Consider the following 19,911-nt stretch of genomic DNA (forward strand, 5'->3'; position numbering starts at 1 on the left):
ACTGGTTTGTTCTCAAGCTGTAAAATACAAAATTTGCTTAGTATGCCCAAGAATAATTTATAATAAAAATGTCTTAATAATTGCTCCTCTTAAACACTAATAAAGATATCCTTTCAATGTGAGAATCAATTACATGTCTCTGTATTCATATATCTGTGGGGCTTGCACTATTCTGTTAATTGCACAGCATTTGATTCTACTAACAAGTTTGCTGAGTGGTACAGCATCAATTGCCATCTGAAAATCCACACACGTAACATTAACTCCATCATCCTTATCAAATGTTTCCATTATTTCAAAGAACTCAAATAAGTGAAACACACTCAGTGACCACGTTATTAAGTACACCTACGCACTTGCTTGTTTATGCAAATATCTAATTAGGCAATCATGTTGCAGCAATTTAATGCATAAAAAAGCAAGCAGACATGGTCAGTGTGGTGAACTAGATATACCTGTCTGACTGCTCCTGTGGCTCCTCCCACAGACCCCTGTATAAAGGCGACTGTGGTCTGCTGCTCTCCCTCATTTTCCCAGGATGTAGTGTTGTTTGTTCTTCCAGTCAATAAAAGCCGATATCTCACTTCCTAAGTCTCAGCGTGAGTTATTGATGGTGCATCAGTCAGGGTGTTCAGTTGTTCAAACCAAAGATGAGAATGGGGCGGAGATGTGATCTAAACATCTGACAGTGGAATGACTGTTGGTGTCAGGCGTTGTGATTTGAGTATCTTTGAAACTGCTGATGTGGGGTTTTCATGCACAAAAGTCTCAGAGTTTACAGAAAATGGTGTGAAAAACAACAAGCAGTAGTTAAGTGGGCAAAAACACTTCCTTAATGAGAGGTCAGAAACAATGGCCATACTGGTTCAGCTGATAAAAACTCAGATAACTGTGGTGTGCAGAGGAGCATCTCTGAAAGCACAATATGAAGTAGATGGGCTACGGTATTAGAAGACCACAAACCCACTCTGTCCACTTTATTAGGTGCAGGAGGTAACACTTGTTTGGCCAGCCCATGGCATTCATATGCCCAACAACTGGCTCCCAAACTGTACTTTATTCTGAGCTCTCACAAAATGACAGAGGAAAAATCTTCAAAGCCTTCCTAAGAAAATGCAGCTCTCCATTCACTCCTGGGAATTCCTAAGTCCTTGAATGCGCAAAATATTGAAAGCATTCAGAATGGTTTTGACAACCTCAAGCTTGTGCATCAAAAACACAAAGGCCCAGCATTAACATCAGGTTTGCATAAAAAAAACTAACATTAACTGTTTTGTTTATAAATATATGAGATTATCTGTAATTATTTATTTTACAATTGTACATTATTAACATATGTGCAGAAAAAATGTTTTGTACAATAATGCCCAAAGTTTATTTTCCCTCCTCAATACTTGTTCTACTTCGTGTGCAGAAGGTAGTTGGGTAAAATGACTTGTTAGAACTCTGCTGGATCATTGTGGACAATCATGGCTCCACGCTTTAGGAATGATGTAAAAGATGCAGTGGAAACAAAGCAGGTTTACCAAGATGTTACTTAATACTGAGGACAGGGAGCATCATTTCGAATTGGTTGGAAAGGTGTTAACTATCCTTGGAACAGAGATAGCCAAACTTACAAAATGTTTCAAAATGATTGCTAGTGTTGAAGGGAAATTTTATTGGTAGGCCAAGTTTTAAAATCACTGGGAAAGGATTTAGAAAGTGAGAGAACATTTTCTTTTAACAACACACACAAAATGCTGGTGGAACACAGCAGGCCAGGCAGCATCTATAGGGAGAAGCGCCGTCAACGTTTCGGGCCGAGACCCTTCGTCAGGATCATTTTCTTCTCATAGATTTGGATTAAACACTCCCTGAAGGAACTTGACAAACTGATTAAATAAAAATGAGTTGGACAGATATTTAAGGAGTTGGTACTGGCAGGGTTGTGGAGAAAACGCCAGTTTAGTAAGGGAATGTAAGCATCACCACAGTTAAAGGCCAACTCAAGGGCAGGGCTCTCTGCGGCGCAGCTTTTCTCATATGATGAGTAAGATTTTTTTATATTGTTAGAACGCGAAACTTGCGCACTTACTTTCTTTTCATTGTACTGGTCGCGCCATACTCTGGATGACTAATGAACAGATCCTATTTCAACTATAATCTCAGTTTCGTCCCTCTTCCTGAAGCGTATGGGGTGTGGAGGCGGGGAAGGGGGTGGTTCAGAGGATGGGAATACAAACGAGATGAATTCGAAACTCCTGCCTACAGTAACAGCGGTAGTACGCTGTAATTCTACGCACATGTGTAACCGGATGGAATGAGAAGCTGCCTTCTCATTGAATATTTCCCCACTATTAGAAATCATTCTGAAGGCCACGTGGTGGCATGATCTTCCTGTTACTAACAATCCTAGGCGCTGCCATGTCTTTTCCATCAGGATCATGTGATAATCCGGAGCTCTCCACTCCACCTGCCTGCACCCTGATCGCAGCTTGTTCGCCACCACCGCTTGTGCTGGAGGACTGCCAGCCCGTATCTCAGTAATTCCCAGTCAGGTTGGTCTCATTTTGTCTTCTTACCCCAGTCTAGCCTCGGTCATTTGTTCCACGGTCAGGTCAGCTTTATATTGTTGTGATTTTAGGTTTAATGTGTCCAATCTTGTTTCGAGGGCATCAAAGCAAGTGAAAGGAGTGGGTTGGAATTAACTTGGAGACTGAACGGACTGTGTTCGCTGGGTAGCAAAGGCTACCTTGCTTCTGGTTGGGTTGGTAGAGGCGGATTGGAAGTGCTGGCATATCATGACTGTGATTCTGCGAACACTTGGAGGTTAGAATTTGCAGATTCCGGTTTCTCTGGGTGGAGTCTTCCCCCGTAATCCTTGACCGAGGGGACTGAAATTTGCTCAGAATTAATTTATTGCAACCTCGTTTGTGTTGCATTGATCTGAGGGGATCGCTTAGAAACGAGAGAGGGTTGTGTGAGGTTTAAAATAACGTGGGTCTGACCTCCTAATGAACCATAAGTCTGATTCAACCGGCAGACACCTCACCACCATCAGCACAGCGATCTATGGCAGAGATTTGTGATATACATCGCGGGCCGAGCATAGTTGTGATCTCGGGTCAGACTCGCTCAAAGGCTGTGTAAGGCGAAGTGCAGAAATGATGATTGATACTTAAAGAGAATAGCCGGAAGTGAAAACAGAGTAGCTCGCCCTCCTGTTCCCTAACCTGTTGGATACGTTGAAGCGTTACATCATGGATATCGTAGGTAATAATGCTAAAAATAAAATGCCGTAGAAATTGGTTATGAAAAACTGCAACGTAATATCCGGTATGGGATCGCGGGAGCATTTTCTGTGTATCTGTGTGTGTGATGGTTTAAAGGGCGGACACATCTTTCTGCCTTTTTAGCGAGGACCTGTGTACCCGACTATTTCACGGCAAATTGAACAGCCTTGCACTGCCAAATAAAAGTGTTTCCACCTTTTCTAATCTTTTGTTTAATAGTGTCCTAAGCCTATTTACCCTTTTGAAACAACGCAGAAGCTTTGGGGGAAATCCTGCAAAAAAAAACTTTTCTTTGATCCTTCACAATCTGCAGCGCACTTTGTATATTAAAATCAGTATTTAAATTTGTATTACATAGAGAGATTCGCGATCTGTGCCCAATACTTATATAGTGGATTTCATTGAGTATAGATTAAATGAGTCACCAAACACAGGGTGTTTTGGCTCAATTTGTCCATGCCATCCAGTGTCTACAAGCAATCTCATTTCCTTGTGTAGTCTATGACCCTCTAACCCACGGATTCGCAACCTCTGGTCCATGGACTCTTTGCTAATGGTATTGGTCCATGGCATAAAAAAAAGGTTGGGAACACCTGATCTAAACTTTTCCTCTCCCTGTACCTGTCAAAATTTAAGCATTGTCCCATCACCTCCTCTGACACATCATTCCATTCCGTGTACCTGCCACCCTCTGTGATGAAATCTTGATTGGAAATGCTACCACTAATCAGTTACTGGAAAGGTTTAGCTTTTGTGATCCAAGGTGAGGTAGCCGATTTTCAAAATTGGCTTGGTGATTGGCAGTGAATCATGGTAGTGGGAGGTTGTTTCTCAGATTGGAGATGTGTGCCAAGGGGGTTGGTTCTGGTTCCCTTGTTGTCTGTGTAGAGATAGCTATAGATATACAGATGGGGAGAGAGAGGGGGAGATGTTTATGGTGTAGTGAACAGTGATGAAGATTGCCTTGGGTTATAATGGAATCCTGTTCCACTGAGAAACTGGGCAAAGGAATGCAGATGGAATTGGACTAGTTGCAAAGATGCCTTTTGAAGAGGTAAACCGGAGCACGGTGTACTGAGTGAATGGCAAGGCTCTGGGGAGTGTTGCTGACATCAGGCCCAGATACATAGTTCCCTGAAAGTGGCAATACAAGTAACAACTGGGTTGTGAAAAGGACAGAAAGCATGCTTCAATTTCGTTGGGGATGACGTGTTACAGCTGTACAAAATATTAGTGAGGCTGCACTAGTGGAATTGTGCACTGTTCTGGATGACTCGCTTTAGAAAAGATGCGATTAAGCCAAAGAGGATGCAGAAAACAATTCATAAGGATTGATGCTGGAGGACCTGTCAAAATCAGAATTCTGGGGAGATGGAATAAACTGGGTCTGTTTGTCTTGGAGCCAAGGAGATTGAGGTTGGCTTTAGAACAGGATGTTTCTGACTTGTGGTCCACAGACCCCTTGCTTAATGGTATTGTTCCACGGCATAATAAAGATTGGGAACCCCTTCCTGGGAGGTTCATATAGGGGCTTAGAGAAGATAGAACAGTACAGGCCTTCATGCCCACACTGTTGCACTGACATTTTAAGCTACTCCAAGATCAATCTAGCCCTCCCCTCACACATAGCCCTCCATTTTTCTTTTGTCCCTGTGCTTATCTAAGAGGTTCTTAAATGCCCCTAATATATCTGCCTCTGCACCACCCCTGAGAGTCGCAGTAATTTTCCCATGGTGGGGCATATGATGAAGAAGAGAGTGGAAAGGTTTAAAGGGAATTGTGTTTATTCACACAGAGGATGGTGGCACGTGAGGAAGTAGTAGAGATGGGTATGTTTTCAATGCTTATGATATATTTGCACAGGTAGCAGGATAGGAAATCTTTTGAGAGATATGGGCCAAACACAGCACCAGCTTGGGTGTGCACCTTGTTCAACAAAGAGTGCCCTTGGGCTCCTGTACCTCATTGCTGATGTCAGCTTCTTGAGGCACCGTCTTTTGAAGATGTCTTCTGGCGGGGGAGGCTGGTGCCCTGAAGGAGTTGACTGCGTTTACAACTTTCTGCAGCCTTTTTTTTTGATCCTGTGTTTTGGAGCCTCGATGCCAGACGGTGATGCTCTCCATGGTATACCTGTAAAGATTTTCTAGAGTCTTTGGTAGTATCTCAAGTCTCAATCATGGCTGATCCTTTTTCTCCCCTCCTCATCCCCAATTCTAGGCTTTTCCCCCGTAACATTTGATGCCATGTCCAATCCATATCCATCTAATGATGACTAAGCCGTTGAAAGCAGACAACAGGGATGATTTTATGTTTCACTCTACATACATCACAAGGATTATTTGCTCTTGTTACTTGCCTCCTGCCCATTACACCTCTGCCATGTGGGGCAGCAGTGAAGGTTCTCTATCTCTGGGGGTGTTCACGGCTTCCTTCATCATGTCAGTAGCTTCTGCTCAGTTTTCACTACTGTCAGGAATAGTGTCACCCTTAGATGTAGAAAGATACTTCTTTGCTGTTTCCATAACAATTTTGTTTTACCAGTCAGGGTTGTTAGCCCTGAGCTGAACCCCTGAACCTGGGGGAACATCTGCTCTTATTAAGAACTTAGATAATTCAGAAGAATCTTAACTTCAAATCAGGAGTTTCAGAGGGATTTCATGAAACCAATGGCACCCCTTTAGCTAAGCTTCCAATCGTGGCAAACTTCTGCCGATTATAAACTCTCCTCCTCTGGCCTCTCTTATATGCCAGTCAGTTATGGACAAGGCAGGTCTTGGAATGTTGTAGCGCATTTCCAAAAATGTAATGTAGTTACTGTATGCATGATTATTTTCACATAGTCATCCTACTGGATAGGAGAGAGAGGTGTGCTTGCTTTATTAATTTGGTAACAATAGCTAAAGGGTGGCACAGTGTACAGTTAGAGAAGCCGCTGTCCCGCAGTGCCAAGGACCTGGGTTGACTTCATGAGGTTGCACTTCCTCCCTGTGACCACCTGGCTTTCTTCCAGACGCTTTGTTTTCCCAAAGATGTGCGGGTTGTGAAGGAAAGATTATCAACTCGGGTACTCACTTCCAAGGACTGTGCTCTGTATATGGGCTTGGACTGTAGAATTTTCTCCAGTCTTGTAGTTTTTTCATATAGTGTTTTTCTTGTTTTTTTTTGGTGTGGGGAAGGGGGATTTCAGGGTTGACATGCTTCTTTCATTTTTGTTCTTTTTTCGTGCAGAGAGGGGAATTTGGGGGTTATTGTGCCTGGTCCGCTTCTGGGTTTTTTTGGGTGAAGGGAGGGGGGTTTGGAACTTGATGTGCCTGCTCCATTTTTGTTCATTTGTTTTGTGCGGGGAGGGGGGGTTTGGTGGTTGATGATCGGGCTTTCTCTCTTTTCTTTCCTGTGTTCATGGCTATCCAGAGAAGGAAGAATTTCAGAGTTGTGTACTTCGTTAATGAAACTTTCTGCTCATGTTCTCTATATTTATTGCTTGTCTATTATTATTTCTTTTTGAATTTGCACAGTTTGTTGTCTTTTGCACACCCATTGAGTATGTTATGGTGATTATTCCATTCTGGATTTATTGATTATCCCTCAAAGAAGATGAATCTCAGCATTGTATATGGGGGCATGTGCGTACTTGATGATAAATTTGCTCTGAACTTTGGTCCATGTGGCTGCAGGAAGGACGTGACAACTCCATGCAGACAATACGAGCTCAAGGTTGATGCTGGACCACCAGCTTGATGCACTAGAGTTGTCAGTAGTTAGTGAGGCAGTAGCATGAATGACTGACCTCATCGCCCTCAATGCAGTGACTCCATGCAGAGGCCCAGCTAAAGTACCCTGGGCATGTGGGAGTGTGGTAGAACGGGGGGAAGGTTGAGAAGAAAGTGGATAAAATAAAAATGGATATGATTAAAGTTCAAATTTCAAAGTAAATTTACTGTCAAAGCACATGTATGTCACCATATACAACCCGGAGATCTATTTTCTTGTGTGCATATAGAATAATATGCATAACGGAATCAATGGAAGTCTGTACCAACTTCGGCACACTGCCAATGTGAAAGAAGACAACAAACTGTGCAAATACAAAAAGAAAGGAGAAATAATAAATATAAATAAGCAATAAATATCATGAATATGAGATGAAGAGTCCTTGAAAGTGAGTCCATGGGTTGTGGGAACATCTCAGTGATGGGGTGGCTGAACTGTTTAGTTCAGGAGCCCGATGGTTGAAGAGTAATAACTGTTCCTGAACCTGGTGGTGTGGGACTTGAGGCTCCTGTACCTCCTTCCTGACGACAGCAGTGAGAAGAGAGCATGTCCTGGTTGGTGGGTGTCCCTATTGATGAGTGCTGCTTTCCTGCAATGGATGTGCCCAGTTGTGGGGATGGCTTCAGCTGTGAACTAGGCTGTATCCACTGCTTTTTATAGAGTTTTCCATTCAAGGGCGTTAGTGTTTCAATACCAGGCTGTGATACATTACACCTCTATAGAAGTTCTTCAAAATTTTAGATGTTATGCCACGATCTTCTAAGGAAGTAGAGGTGCTACTTCATAATTCATAATTTCTTCATAATTGCCCTTAAGTGCTGGACCCAGGACAAGGCCTCAAATAATGACACCACGGAATTTCAAGTTGTTGACACTCTGTACCTCTGATCCTCCTATGAGGACTGGCTCATGGACTTCTGGTTTCCTTCTGAAGTCAATAATCAGTTCCTTGGACTCGCAGACATTGAGTAAGAGGTGGTTGTTGTGACACTACTCAGTCAGATTTTCAGCCTTCCTCCTTCCTATGTGCTGATTCATCACCACCTGTGATTCGGTCTACAGCAGTGGTGTTGTCAGCATATTTGAAAATGGCATTGGAGCTGTGCTTAGCCACACAGCCATAAGTGCAAAGCAAGTTGAACAGCGGTTGAACACACAGCCTTGTGGTGCACCCGTGTGTTGATGGAGTTGTGGAGGAAATGGGTTTGCCAATCTGAACTGAGTGGGATCTGAAAGTGAGAAAATAGAGGATCTAGTTGCACAAGGAGGTATTGAGGCCAAGGTAGTGGAGCTTATTGAATAGTTTTAAGGGGGTGATGGTATTGAATGCTGAGTGGGATTAGTGCAAGCTGGTGGTTGGTGATTGTCATTGACGCTTGACTGTCCCTCTCTCTGACTCAAAATGTAAACATTTCATTTGTGCTACCTTGTATATAAGCTGCTGCCTCTGAATATGTGCATTATACCTTGGTGCATCCTGAAGAAATTACGGATTGGCAATGGTAATTTCTTTTCCCAAATTGTTGAAGAACATAGATTCTCGATTGGTGTTTTTGGTGAGTTTGTAGCACCACAGTTGATATCTCACCTTACATTAAATCATATGAAATCTCTTTAAGTCCTTCTGATGTTTGCCATAAACCCACTGACTCCTATATCTACCTACACTTCACTTCACACTCTGTCTGTCATAAGAATACCAGTCCTTCCTCCCAGTTTCTGCATCTTCACATCTTCTCTCAAAATGAAGTATTTAATTCCAGGACATCTGAAATATCTTTGGGATACGTGGCTTTCCGTCCACTGTGGCTGATAAAGCCCCCACTTGCATTTTCTCCATTTCCCATCCCCCTCCAAACAGAACGGAGCTGGAGTTCTCCTGGTCCACATCTTTCATTCTCCTGACCTCTGCATCATCCTTTCTCATTTCCATTAGCTGTTCTGACACTTCTCCTCTTGTCATACCTTGTACTTTCCCGTTCTGCTTTCTGCAGATACCACGTCCTGGTCTGGCCTGCACACCCCTTGCTGACCTTTGGCACTTCCCCCCACAACCACAGGAGGTTCCTTACACCTCCTCCCTTCTCATCCTTCCAGGCAAGGTCTCGAAACACTTGATCCTCCTCCAATGTTCTCAACTGTACTTGGTGCTCCTGATGTGACCTCCTCTGTATCAGCAAGACCCACCGCAGATCTGGTACCTCCATCTGGTCTGCAGTGGCTTTCCTGAGCTCCATTTCAATTCCCCTTACCGTTCCCGCACAGACCTGTCTGTCCCTGGCCTTCTCTACTGCCAGGGTGACACCCAATGCAAACTAGACAAGCAGCACCTCGTATTCTCCCAGTGTGGCCGACAGAGCAGTGGGAAGAGGATATCAATTTTACAAACCCTTATCGATGTTTCAGTTTCTCCCTCTCCCAGTTGCCACCGCCTTTGTTCTCCCCTCTTCCCCTGCCTACCTCTGTCTCCATAGTCCCCCACTTCCCTCTTCCCTATCAGATGCCATCTGCCTTGTGCACCACTCCCTCTTGCCTTTTTATCCCTCTCTCTCCACCCCGATTGCATGGTTTTGGACCAAGGTATCGCTATTTTCTCTGCATCCCCACCCCCACCCCGAAAGCTGCTGTTGTACCCACTGAGTTCCTCCAGTAGATCATAAACCTGAGATTCTGCGGATGCTGGAAATCCAGAGCAACACACGCAAAATGTTGGATGAACGGCTGGTCAGGCAGTATTTTGGAGAGGAATAAACTCAGCGTTTCAGGCAGAGAGCCTTCATTAGTACTGGAAAGCCTCACACCACCTTATTCTGGCTGTGTCCCTTTTAGTCCTGATGAAGGATCTTGGCCTGAAACATAGACTGTTTATCCCTCTCCCTAGATGCTGCCTGTCCTGCTGAGTTCCTTCAGCATATGGCGTGTGATTCTTTGCTGCTGTACCCTAAGCTTTTCCACCAGTTACATGAGAAACACGATGGATTGTTTTATGTTTGCCTGGATGAACGCATTGCCAGCGTCAGAGACAATTGCAGCTCTATAAAACTCTAGTTAGGCCACACTTGGAGTACTGTGTCCAGTTCTGGTCGCCTCACTATAGGAAGGATGTGGAAGCATTGGAAAGGGTACAGAGGAGATTTACCAGGATGCTGCCTGGTTTAGAGAGTATGGATTATGATCAGAGATTAAGGGAGCTAGGGCTTTACTCTTTGGAGAGAAGGAGGATGAGAGGAGACATGATAGAGGTGTACAAGATATTAAGAGGAATAGATAGAGTGGACAGCCAGCACCTCTTCCCCAGGGCACCACTGCTCAATACAAGAGGACATGGCTTTAAGGTAAGGGGAGGGAAGTTCAAGGGGGATATTAGAGGAAGATTTTTCACTCAGGGAGTGGTTGGTGCGTGGAATGCACTGCCTGAGTCAGTGGTGGAGTCAGAATCACTAGTGAAATTTAAGAGACTACTAGACAGGTATATGGAGGAATTTAAGGTGGGGGGGGTTATATGGGAGGCAGGGTTTAAGGGTCGGCACAACATTGTGGGCCGAAGGGCCCGTACTGTGCTGTATTGTTCTATGTTCTAAAGCAGCGGCCTCCTTTGCTTATCATCCTGTTGACAATCTTAACCATGTACTTTCTCAGTAAGGGTGACTGCAGTATCAACAAGCACATTGTGGCAACTTGCCAGGACTTAAAAGGACCTCAGAAACCTGTGACCTTGACAGTCTTATAATAGAAGGACAACAAATGATGTTGAAAATGAGAATATTTCAGTGGGGGGGGGGGTAATCAGGAAGGTGAAAGGAAGCTTTCTGAAAAAGTAGCTCAAGTGAGCCTGATTCTGTTTAAAGTGCATTCTTTAACAGGGCATGATGGCTTGTTGTTTGGAGGGTGTTAAAAATTTAAGACGAAGCATATGAAGACCCAGTAGGAATGGCAGATTTCCACCCCTGAAGAAAGTCATCATCAATTGGTCTTTTACAGCATTTTTGCAGCAAATATTGGAAGACCTCGGCAGGTCAGACATCTGTGAGAGGAAATGACCAGTCCGTGTTTCAGATGGAGATGTTTCAAGGAGATAGCTAGTACAGGTTTCCCCCCGCTATCTGAAGGTAGAGCGTTCCTGTGAAACCGCTCGTAAGCCGAAATGTCGTAAAGTGAAGAAGCAATCAGCATTAATTTATATGGGAAAGATTTTTCAGTGTTCTCAGACCCAAAAAAATAACCTACCAAATCATACCAAATAACACGAACATATAGTAAAAGCAGGAATGATATGATAAAGACACAGCTATATAAAGTAGAAATATTGTATGTACGGTGTAGTTTCACTTATCAAAATCAGGAATACAGCGAGCCAAAATCGATTTGGAGGAAAAATAATCGGCATATACTCACCGACGCACGCACACGCATGGCCACACAAGGCTTCATGGTCATGGTAGTCTTTCTTGGGGTAAACACACGTATAAAGTGGGCGTCTTTTTTTCGTAAAAGCGAAAATCCTCTTTGGTTAGCGAAAACGGGTACTAATGTAGGTCTTTTGTAACAGTGAGCTGTCGTAAAGCGAACATTCGAAAAACGGGGGGGGGGGGGGGCACCTGTATTTAAGAAAAATGTGATGGAGCAAGTGTTTTTGTGACAGGATTTTGGGGCCTATTCTTGAAAGGAAAAAGCAATGCCCCACACATTCTGGAAAACTAGAATCTATGCAATGTTCAGAACTATTCAGCATGTCGAGCAGTGACTGTGGAGATAGATACAGTTGTAGTGTTTCAGGTCAAGAACCCTTCATCAGAGATGGGAAACGTGTTTAGAATTACAGAGAGGCAGAGGATTGGGGCAAACAAAGGGAGTTTCTGTGATGGCAGTGGTGTGAAAGCTGTCCAGTTTGGTAATGTGTGGTTAATAGATGACAGTAGTTAAGGAGAAAATAGAAAACAGCAGTGTGTTGGAAACATGAAATACAGAGCAAAGCTATTGCTGGAAATCTAAAACAACAAGATACTCAGCAGGCAGCAAATGTTGAGCGAGAACTGGCCAGTTCTGGCACAACAGGAAAACCAAATTATCTAAAATTATTACACTTTGAAACAGTTCTAAAAACCTTATTAAATTTGGCCTACTTTTATATAGGATTACCCTGACGGGGGACAATGAGCTTGTCCAAATCTAGACTTTTCTATCTGTACACAAAAGGAATTTTGTCTCTACAACTTTTACTAAAGAATTAATGACCAGTTTTCAAAAACCTGGCAGAAAAAACTTAATGAAAGCCTGTCAAAGGAAGTTGCTTGTTGATGTTGATTACACTTGTATACTTTGGCACATTTGATTACATTTTATTCTACATAAATGTTTGTCTGTTTAAAAAATTTTGACTTGTATTTTATGACTATATTGATTTATCTTTACAATCTCAGTAAAGCACTTTGAGCCTGTATCTTAATATATCAAAAGTGGTATATAAATAGTTATTATTAATTCAGTATTTGAGGGCAAGAAGGAAGATTAATTTTCTATCCCACTCTAGGCAGTCAGACTAGAAGTAGGATAGAAAATTAAAGTGACATGTGACTCAGGTCATTCTTGCTAACAAAGAAGAGAAAACTTACAATGCAGAGACAACTACATTGTTAAAATAGTCTCCAGTCTGATGACAAGAACATTGTCTTTTAATTTCCAATAATTTCAGCCCCATCCTTTTTCCATTCCCCATTCTGGTTACTGTCTCACTCGTTTTCCTCATTTGTCTATCACCTCTCTAGTTTCCCTTCTTCTTCCCTGTCTTCCATGGTCCACTGTGCTCTCCTGTCAGATTCCTGCTGCAGCCCTTTGCCTCTTCCACCTGTCATCTCCCAGCTTCTTACTTCATGCCCTCTCTGACAGCAACCCACCTCCCACTCTTCTGTCCTTGCGTATCTATCACCTGCCAGCTTCGATTCCTTCCCTCCCCACCACCTTATTCTGCCTTCTTCCCCCTTCCTTTCCCACTCCTCTTGGCCCAAGGCATTGACTGTTAGTTCCTCTCTATAGATGCTACCTGACCTGCCGTGTTCCTGCAGCATTTTGTGTGTGTTTATAACACAGAATTCAGTGAACTGATTGGAAGGGGGATTATTGAGGTCACTGGAGGGTGGGTATTGCATGAGAAGCTGGTGTGAACAGCAAAATGGGGCAGGGAAATGGAAGAGCAGACCAAGCCTGGTTAATATTCAGCTGACTGTAAGCAGAAAGAACTCTCAGTACATAGCCCAGACAGCAGAGATCAAAAGGGAAAAGAGTTAGCACCTTGGGTAAAGCCACTGCTATTTCAAGAAGGGATCTGGCAGAACTTAGAACAGTCTATCGTCTGAGTCACTTTGATAGACTCTTTTTACCCTGTCATGGGGTGCCACTGTCATGTAGTGGTTAGCACAAGAGTACAGCGCCATTCCCAGATCTGTAAGGAGCTTGTCCGTTCTCCCCATCACTGCATGGGTTTCCTCCCACACCCCAAAGGTTTACAGGGTAGCGTCTTCCTCACTGCCTAACGTAGGCCGGATTTCATGGGGCACATGCTATCCCTGACGTGTGATGTAGGTTGCATGTAAGGGGTGATTGGGATTCCTGACACGGGATGTAGGACAGGGTTCGAGGTGGCAGATACAGAGCAGGTGATAAAAGCGGGCACTGTTTGTTGAGCCATGCACAGCTCATATCCAGATGGGGCAGGGCTCTTTTTCAGAAGTGTAGGCCTGGTAAGTTGGGGCCGGAAGCACAGTAACACTTGTGGTTACCCTCAACACAGCCTCACAGTGTGTTGGTTATTGCTTCAAAACAACACGTTTCACTGTATGTTTCAGTGTACATGTGACAAATAAAGCTAATCTTTGATGTGGGCACACTTAAAAATACTGCTTCAGCCATGTCTGTATTGTGAGGGAAACTAGAATTCGCTAAGCATCGACATGAAAAGAAATGGATGATGTTTGTTTTGATAATTTTAAAAGACTGTCCATACCATGGTTGGAGAAAAAAAGAATTTTGGTCTACTAACTTGTGTATTTTTTCTAAATATTCACTGTCCAAACAGTGCAGGTTGGCTTTTTGGTAACTGAGATTGAAAGGTCACGTTTAACCACTAAGCTTGAGCAGCTACTAGAGTTGCATAATTTAGATCAATATTTGGGGATCGAATTGCACAGCCAATGGTCCAACTTTAAGACAGTAAGACATAGGAGCAGAGTTAGGCCATTCGACCCATTGAGTCTGTTCTGTCTTTCCATCGTGGCTGATTTGTTTTCCTTCTTGACCCTATTATCCTGCCTTCTCCCCATAACCTTTGAAACACTTACTAAATACTAACCCATCAGCCTCCACTTTACATATAAGATATAGGAGCAGAACTAGGCCATCAGGTCTGCTCTGCTATTCCATCGTGGCTAGTTTATTTTCCCTCTCGACCCCATTCTCCTGCCTTCTCCCTGTAACAAGTATAGTTCTCTCAAGGTTGCATGCAATGTCAAATATACCAAATCTGCTCTTGTAATAGATTCCCTCCATACTGCTTGTGGGTTTGCTTTGCTCACTTGTTTAAATATTGCTTGGTGTTTTAAAGATAATAAGATCCTGTTCATTTTAAGGCAGCAAAAAAAAAAACCAGATAGTTTAATACTTATTTATCATATTGCTAAGAAATGCCATTATGAATATCTTTAGCCAGAGGTTTGGTGAATCTGTGGAATGCATTGCCACAGATGATTGTGCAGGCCAAGTCATCGGGAATGTTTAAAGCGGGGATTGATAGGTTCTTGATTAATAAGGGTGTCATAGGTTACAGGGAAGACAGGCAGGAGAATGTGATTGAGAGGGAAAATGCAAAAGCTATTATCAAATAGCAGAGCAGACCTGATGGGCTGAATGGCCTAATTCTGCTCCTATGACTTATAGTCTTATGACTTAAGAGCCTGGGTCTAACTTCAGTATGTGTTATACTTGTTTCCTGACAATGTGTTCTGTTATACTTTAGACTGACCACTGCCGATTTTGAAATGGAGGTGGACCTCAGTGGTATTTCTAGGACAGTCTTGCCTGTCCTTCCTGCTCCTGCCGTTGAAGTGAGCTCTCCGGGCAAGACAGAGCCAGAGAAACCCCGTAGCTCCAGCACGCCATGCTCGCCAGTCAAGCGGACTGCGTCAAGCTACCAAATTCTTCACATGGACACCAACTACTTGGTTGGCTTTGCCACCGGCGGTGAACTTTTAAAATTGGCCCAGAGGTGGTCGAGTAGTGACGGGGGTGCCGCAGACGTTGTGCCCAAGCAGCAGGAAGTAGGGCTGACTAGAAACTCGCGTGTCTGTCGAACCAAGAACCGGTATTATCAGCCGTACGAGATCCCAGCTGCAAATGGACGAAGGCGGCGGCGAATGCCGAGCTCGGGGGAACGTACCATCAAGTCATTGTCCTTTGAACCTAGCAGATGTCTACGTGGCCCTTTGCCAGTTTGCCTCATTAAAGGGAAAAGAGCCCAGTCAAAATCCTTAGATTACCTAAACCTTGATAAAATGAATATTAAGGAGCCTGCAGACACGGAAGTGCTGCAGTACCAGCTACAGCATCTCACGCTTAGAGGAGAGCGTGTATTCAGCAGAAATAAAACTTGAAAAGAAAAGTATTGCTTTATTCAGTCTGCACAAGAAATAATACTGGGCTTGCAGAAGTCCCGTGATGTATTTGCCTGAAATTCATCGTGACTGATGGGAGTAGTCGAACTGAAAAAAATTGACAGTAGATATTTAAGTTTTCTTGAAGGAACATTGATTCTATTCAAACTATGCACTGGGCTGCAAAATCAGTGCTCTCTGGTAGAATGAATGTGGGTTAGATAGTGTAGGTGGCCAATGTTATGTTGCAGAAAGATTAGAAGCAGTGTACTCCATTGTTACTGGTAAATGGTTAAAATGGTCTTCTGTTGTTGTTCTGGCAGTAATATGAATGGCTGAGGTACTGCTGCACTGTTATTCTGTAGCAATAATAACCAATTGTCAGCATTGTCTTCTGTTAACATTTCTGCCTTTTCATTATTTAGTTAGTTTATGAGCTGATACACTTCTATTGGAAGGCAAAGAAATATTATCTAATTAAGTAAATGTAGCTGTTTCAGTCCAATCCAGTGGGAAGCAAATCTATTTTAAATTTACTATATTTTGCATTTATATAAAGGTTCAACTTGTTCTTGTCCACCATTTTAAGCCAGTAAATCTTTGGTCTATTTTAGAAGATGATGAATTGCTGAGTCTTAAGTTCTTAACTGCCCATTTATGTTGCAGTGTGCTTTCGAACTAAGGTGAGATTTTTGACTACAATCATCTTTACTTGACCTACATATATTAACCCAGATGCTTCATGAACTAGCTTTTTCAAATTCAAAAAAAGACAAATATACAAATTATTTCTTTGGTTGGCAGGCCGGCTTTAACTTTGTATTTCCACAACTGAATCAGTGAACAAGGGAAATGTTTTAGCAGAATGTTTTGTCTTTCTAATTTAATATTTAATGTAATGATTATAGATATATTAATATGTTAAAAATATAAATGTTTTTTCAATGTTTGTTGGTTTTGTAGTAGGTCTGCATTGTCCAACTGACCTTGAGAACACTGCGAGGCTTCCTATGATATTTATTGGCATTAATCTTCAATGTTGCATCAAGTTTCCAAGTGCTGAAGGATTCCACAAAAGTAACTAACTTAATTCTTTCTCAGTTGGCTACTTCGTTTTGATTTTGTTATTTCACATGACTGGTGTAATTAATTTGACAGAAGTTTTTTAAAATGATGAACTGCAGCTGGTCGGTCTTTCCCATCCCTCTTGCAACGATACCTTACGTTAAAAATCTTTTACTTGAATCCTGTGTAATTAACTCCAATTTGTTCCTTCTTCCCTCTACACCACAGAAAATTCATAAACTGGAATGGATGAGGTGGTGGTCTATGATTGGCTGGAAACTCTTTGCGAAGCTATTGATGCAGTTTTAGTAGTTTGAATATTCATATTAAACCTTTAGAACAATTAAATCACTAAAATTAATGTTCTTTTCAATTGTTCCAAACACGATTTGAAATTTTGGAATAAATCTCTGTACCGAAACTGCATTTAGTCAGCTGCTTGAAATTTGCATATTATTTTAACTTTTAATACGGTTAGCTAAGCTTTTCTCCTTTAGCTGACATGTTTAAACTTATAATGTCAGTGATTGGTTTCACATCTTCCATTTCACATGGCCTGCTGTATTCTGCCAAAGTCCACCTCTCTGTGTTTCTTTTTGAATAGATTTTGACGATTTTGTTAACTTTTCTTCAGAGCTACCTAGAGCAACTAGGCTAAGCTGTGATGACTTAGCAATAAAATATGATACCTATTACTGGGAACTGATCTAAATGATAACTGAAACTATTCTAGTTCCCTGTAATGGCTCTTAATGCTTCATCCCAAATTCTAGGATGGTGCGATTTTATTTTTTTGAAATACAGAGCAGTAACTATGGAAACAAGTAATGAACTCCTTACATACATTTTGTCCTCTGGTTTTTGGGATAAAGTTGCTTAGACATAGGATCTTGTGGCAAATACCGCAGCTGAAAAGAAATAATGATTTCTAAAATGTATATTTGTATTGACAGCCTGTTGGAACTCAGAATAAAATTCCAATAATTGAGTGTTTGAAACAACTGTAAGTAATTACAACAATAATGTCAGTATAAATTCAAATTTCCCAGTTTGAACTGCTAACAAGCTCCTCGCAAAGCCTCAATGGATAATCTGTGCAAATAAATCACTATTTGTGATTTTAAAGAAGGAATTCCTTTGACTCTAAAAAGATTATCACATTCCTTTTGTATTGCTTTCTTTAAATTAAGTAAAGAGATTTTCTTTCATTTACTGGTCTAGGCTTTACGGCAGTACGTGAAAGATAATTACTTATTGCCAATAAAAAAAACTTATCTAAATTATTCTGGTTGATTGCAGAATTAATTTTATTGATCTCATATTACCAATTGCACTGTAAGTTGTGCAATCAATGGCGATATTTTCCTTCTTTCAAATAGTACAGACAATGAGGGAAAATGGCAAACAACCACTCTGTTATAGATTGTGAGTTGCCCTTGAACACATGACCTTGCTGTGGCATGTCAGAATGCACTTGAGAGTTGCTATGAGCGACACAGAGGCCGGACTTGGCAGGGACAGTAGATTATCTCCTTCCCTCAGGGGCTTCACTAAACTGGTTACAGTTTCAAGGCAGTGATGTAGTTCCACAGTCTCTATTTTGGTACAAGTTTCCTTTTCGTTTGGACATTTTAATTAGCTGCATTTGTGATCTCTCAGTAATCAGAATCAGGTTTAGTATCACCTGCATACGTCGTGAAATTTGTTGTGATGCGTGGTTGCAATAGAAGTTGAGTGCATCTCTTGATTGTGGCACCGTAGTGCAGCGGTTAGCATCACACTTTACATCGCCAGTGATCTGGGTTCAATTCCTGCCACTGTTTGTAAGGATGTATGTTCTTACTGTGACTACCTGGGTTTTCTCCAGGCGCCCTGCTTTCCTCCTATATTCCAAAGATGTACAGGTTAATAGCTTGTTGGGCCAAAAGGGCCTGTCACCATACTTAATCTTTAAATTAAAAAAAAAACTCAATTACTTACACAGTAACATTATACCAGCTTTTGAAGTGAGATAGAACTATACAATCTGTCATTATGAGACTGCCTTCTAAGGTTAAATTATCTGCATAAAAGTAATATTCATGCAACAAAATTGAATCCTTAAAATCATATTTAAATTTTTTAAAATTTCCATACTATCTTCTGGAGAACATAGCATTTAAAAATCTTTTACAACTTTTCCTTTTTAATCTGAACTGTCATGGGCCTTGATAATAGGGTATTGAAACTTTGTTTTAAATGAGTGTATTAGTGCAGACACTTTCAAAACTTTATTCTGACATTTCAGTCATTGAATTGAACAATAAATTTGGATATAATGTGACTTGGTTATTAATGCTTGTCCCCATACTATCCCTTATTCTTTTAAAGTGAACAAACAGGTATTAAATAAGCTCTATTTGTCACAACCTGCAGTAAATATCCTAAAAAATGACTCGCAATGCTTATATTTTAGTTCCTTATTGAAGGCTTTTCTGTGCAGTTTAACAAATTTTGAAAGTAATGCTAAAGAAAGTTTGTGGCCCTAGTATTACCAGAGTTTCCAACAGCTCTTGAAATTTTTATTTTGCAGTGCACAGATGCCTGATCATGTTACTTCTCCCTCAGCAGCGGCTCAGGGAAATTCCAGTTCATGATAGCCTTCAGAAGGGAATTTGAATCATTTGTCTAGTTCTCCAATGCAATTGCGAGAAGACTAGTCTAGGCTTTAGGAGGCTGTTTTAATGCCTATCAGAAAAGCAACTCCCAAGTTTTGAGTGACATCAAGATGTTTAGAGCTGGATAACTAGCTTAGTGTGAGGAGTTTTGAAAACAACAACATGCTTGAATGGTCCAACAGCCTGAAGCAGTTACTGGTGTTGCATTCATAAACACAAGAGATCCTGCAGATGCTGGAAATCCAGAGCACCACACACACAAAATACGGGAGGAACTCATCGGGTCAGGCAACTTCTATGGAAATGAATAAACAGTCGACGTTTCAGGACCTGATGAAGGGTATCGGCTGGAGACGCTGGCCGTCTAGTCATTTCCGTAGATGCTGCCTGGCCCGCTGAGTTCCTCCGGCATTTTTGCATGTGTGGTGCTCTGATGTGGCGTCAGCTGGACGACCTCCACCTTCAGGAAGAGTTTGCCTGCAAAGTGGTGAGGATATTATT

At 41.9% G+C, this 19,911-nt stretch overlaps 1 protein-coding gene across 3 annotated transcripts in view; it reads left to right on the forward strand.

Annotated features, from left to right (window-relative positions):
• The first annotated feature begins 2,212 nt into the window (after window positions 1–2,212).
• The window catches only part of macir (macrophage immunometabolism regulator), a 52,884-nt gene continuing 35,185 nt past the window's right edge, over window positions 2,213–19,911 (forward strand). The window contains exons 1-2 of one of the 3 annotated variants that reach the window (XM_073068027.1): window positions 2,224–2,540; window positions 15,055–17,520. In XM_073068027.1, coding sequence (XP_072924128.1) covers window positions 15,077–15,688 — 612 coding nt within the window. In that variant the 5' untranslated portion in view covers window positions 2,224–2,540; window positions 15,055–15,076 and the 3' untranslated portion in view covers window positions 15,689–17,520. Of the gene's footprint in view, window positions 2,541–3,179; window positions 3,256–15,054; window positions 17,521–19,911 lie in introns of those variants that run through there. The other 2 variants (XM_073068031.1, XR_012101705.1) reach the window with 2 other exon arrangements.

This window comes from Hemitrygon akajei, chromosome 2 (assembly GCF_048418815.1).
Source record: "Hemitrygon akajei chromosome 2, sHemAka1.3, whole genome shotgun sequence".
Classification (NCBI taxonomy): Eukaryota; Metazoa; Chordata; class Chondrichthyes; order Myliobatiformes; family Dasyatidae; genus Hemitrygon; species Hemitrygon akajei.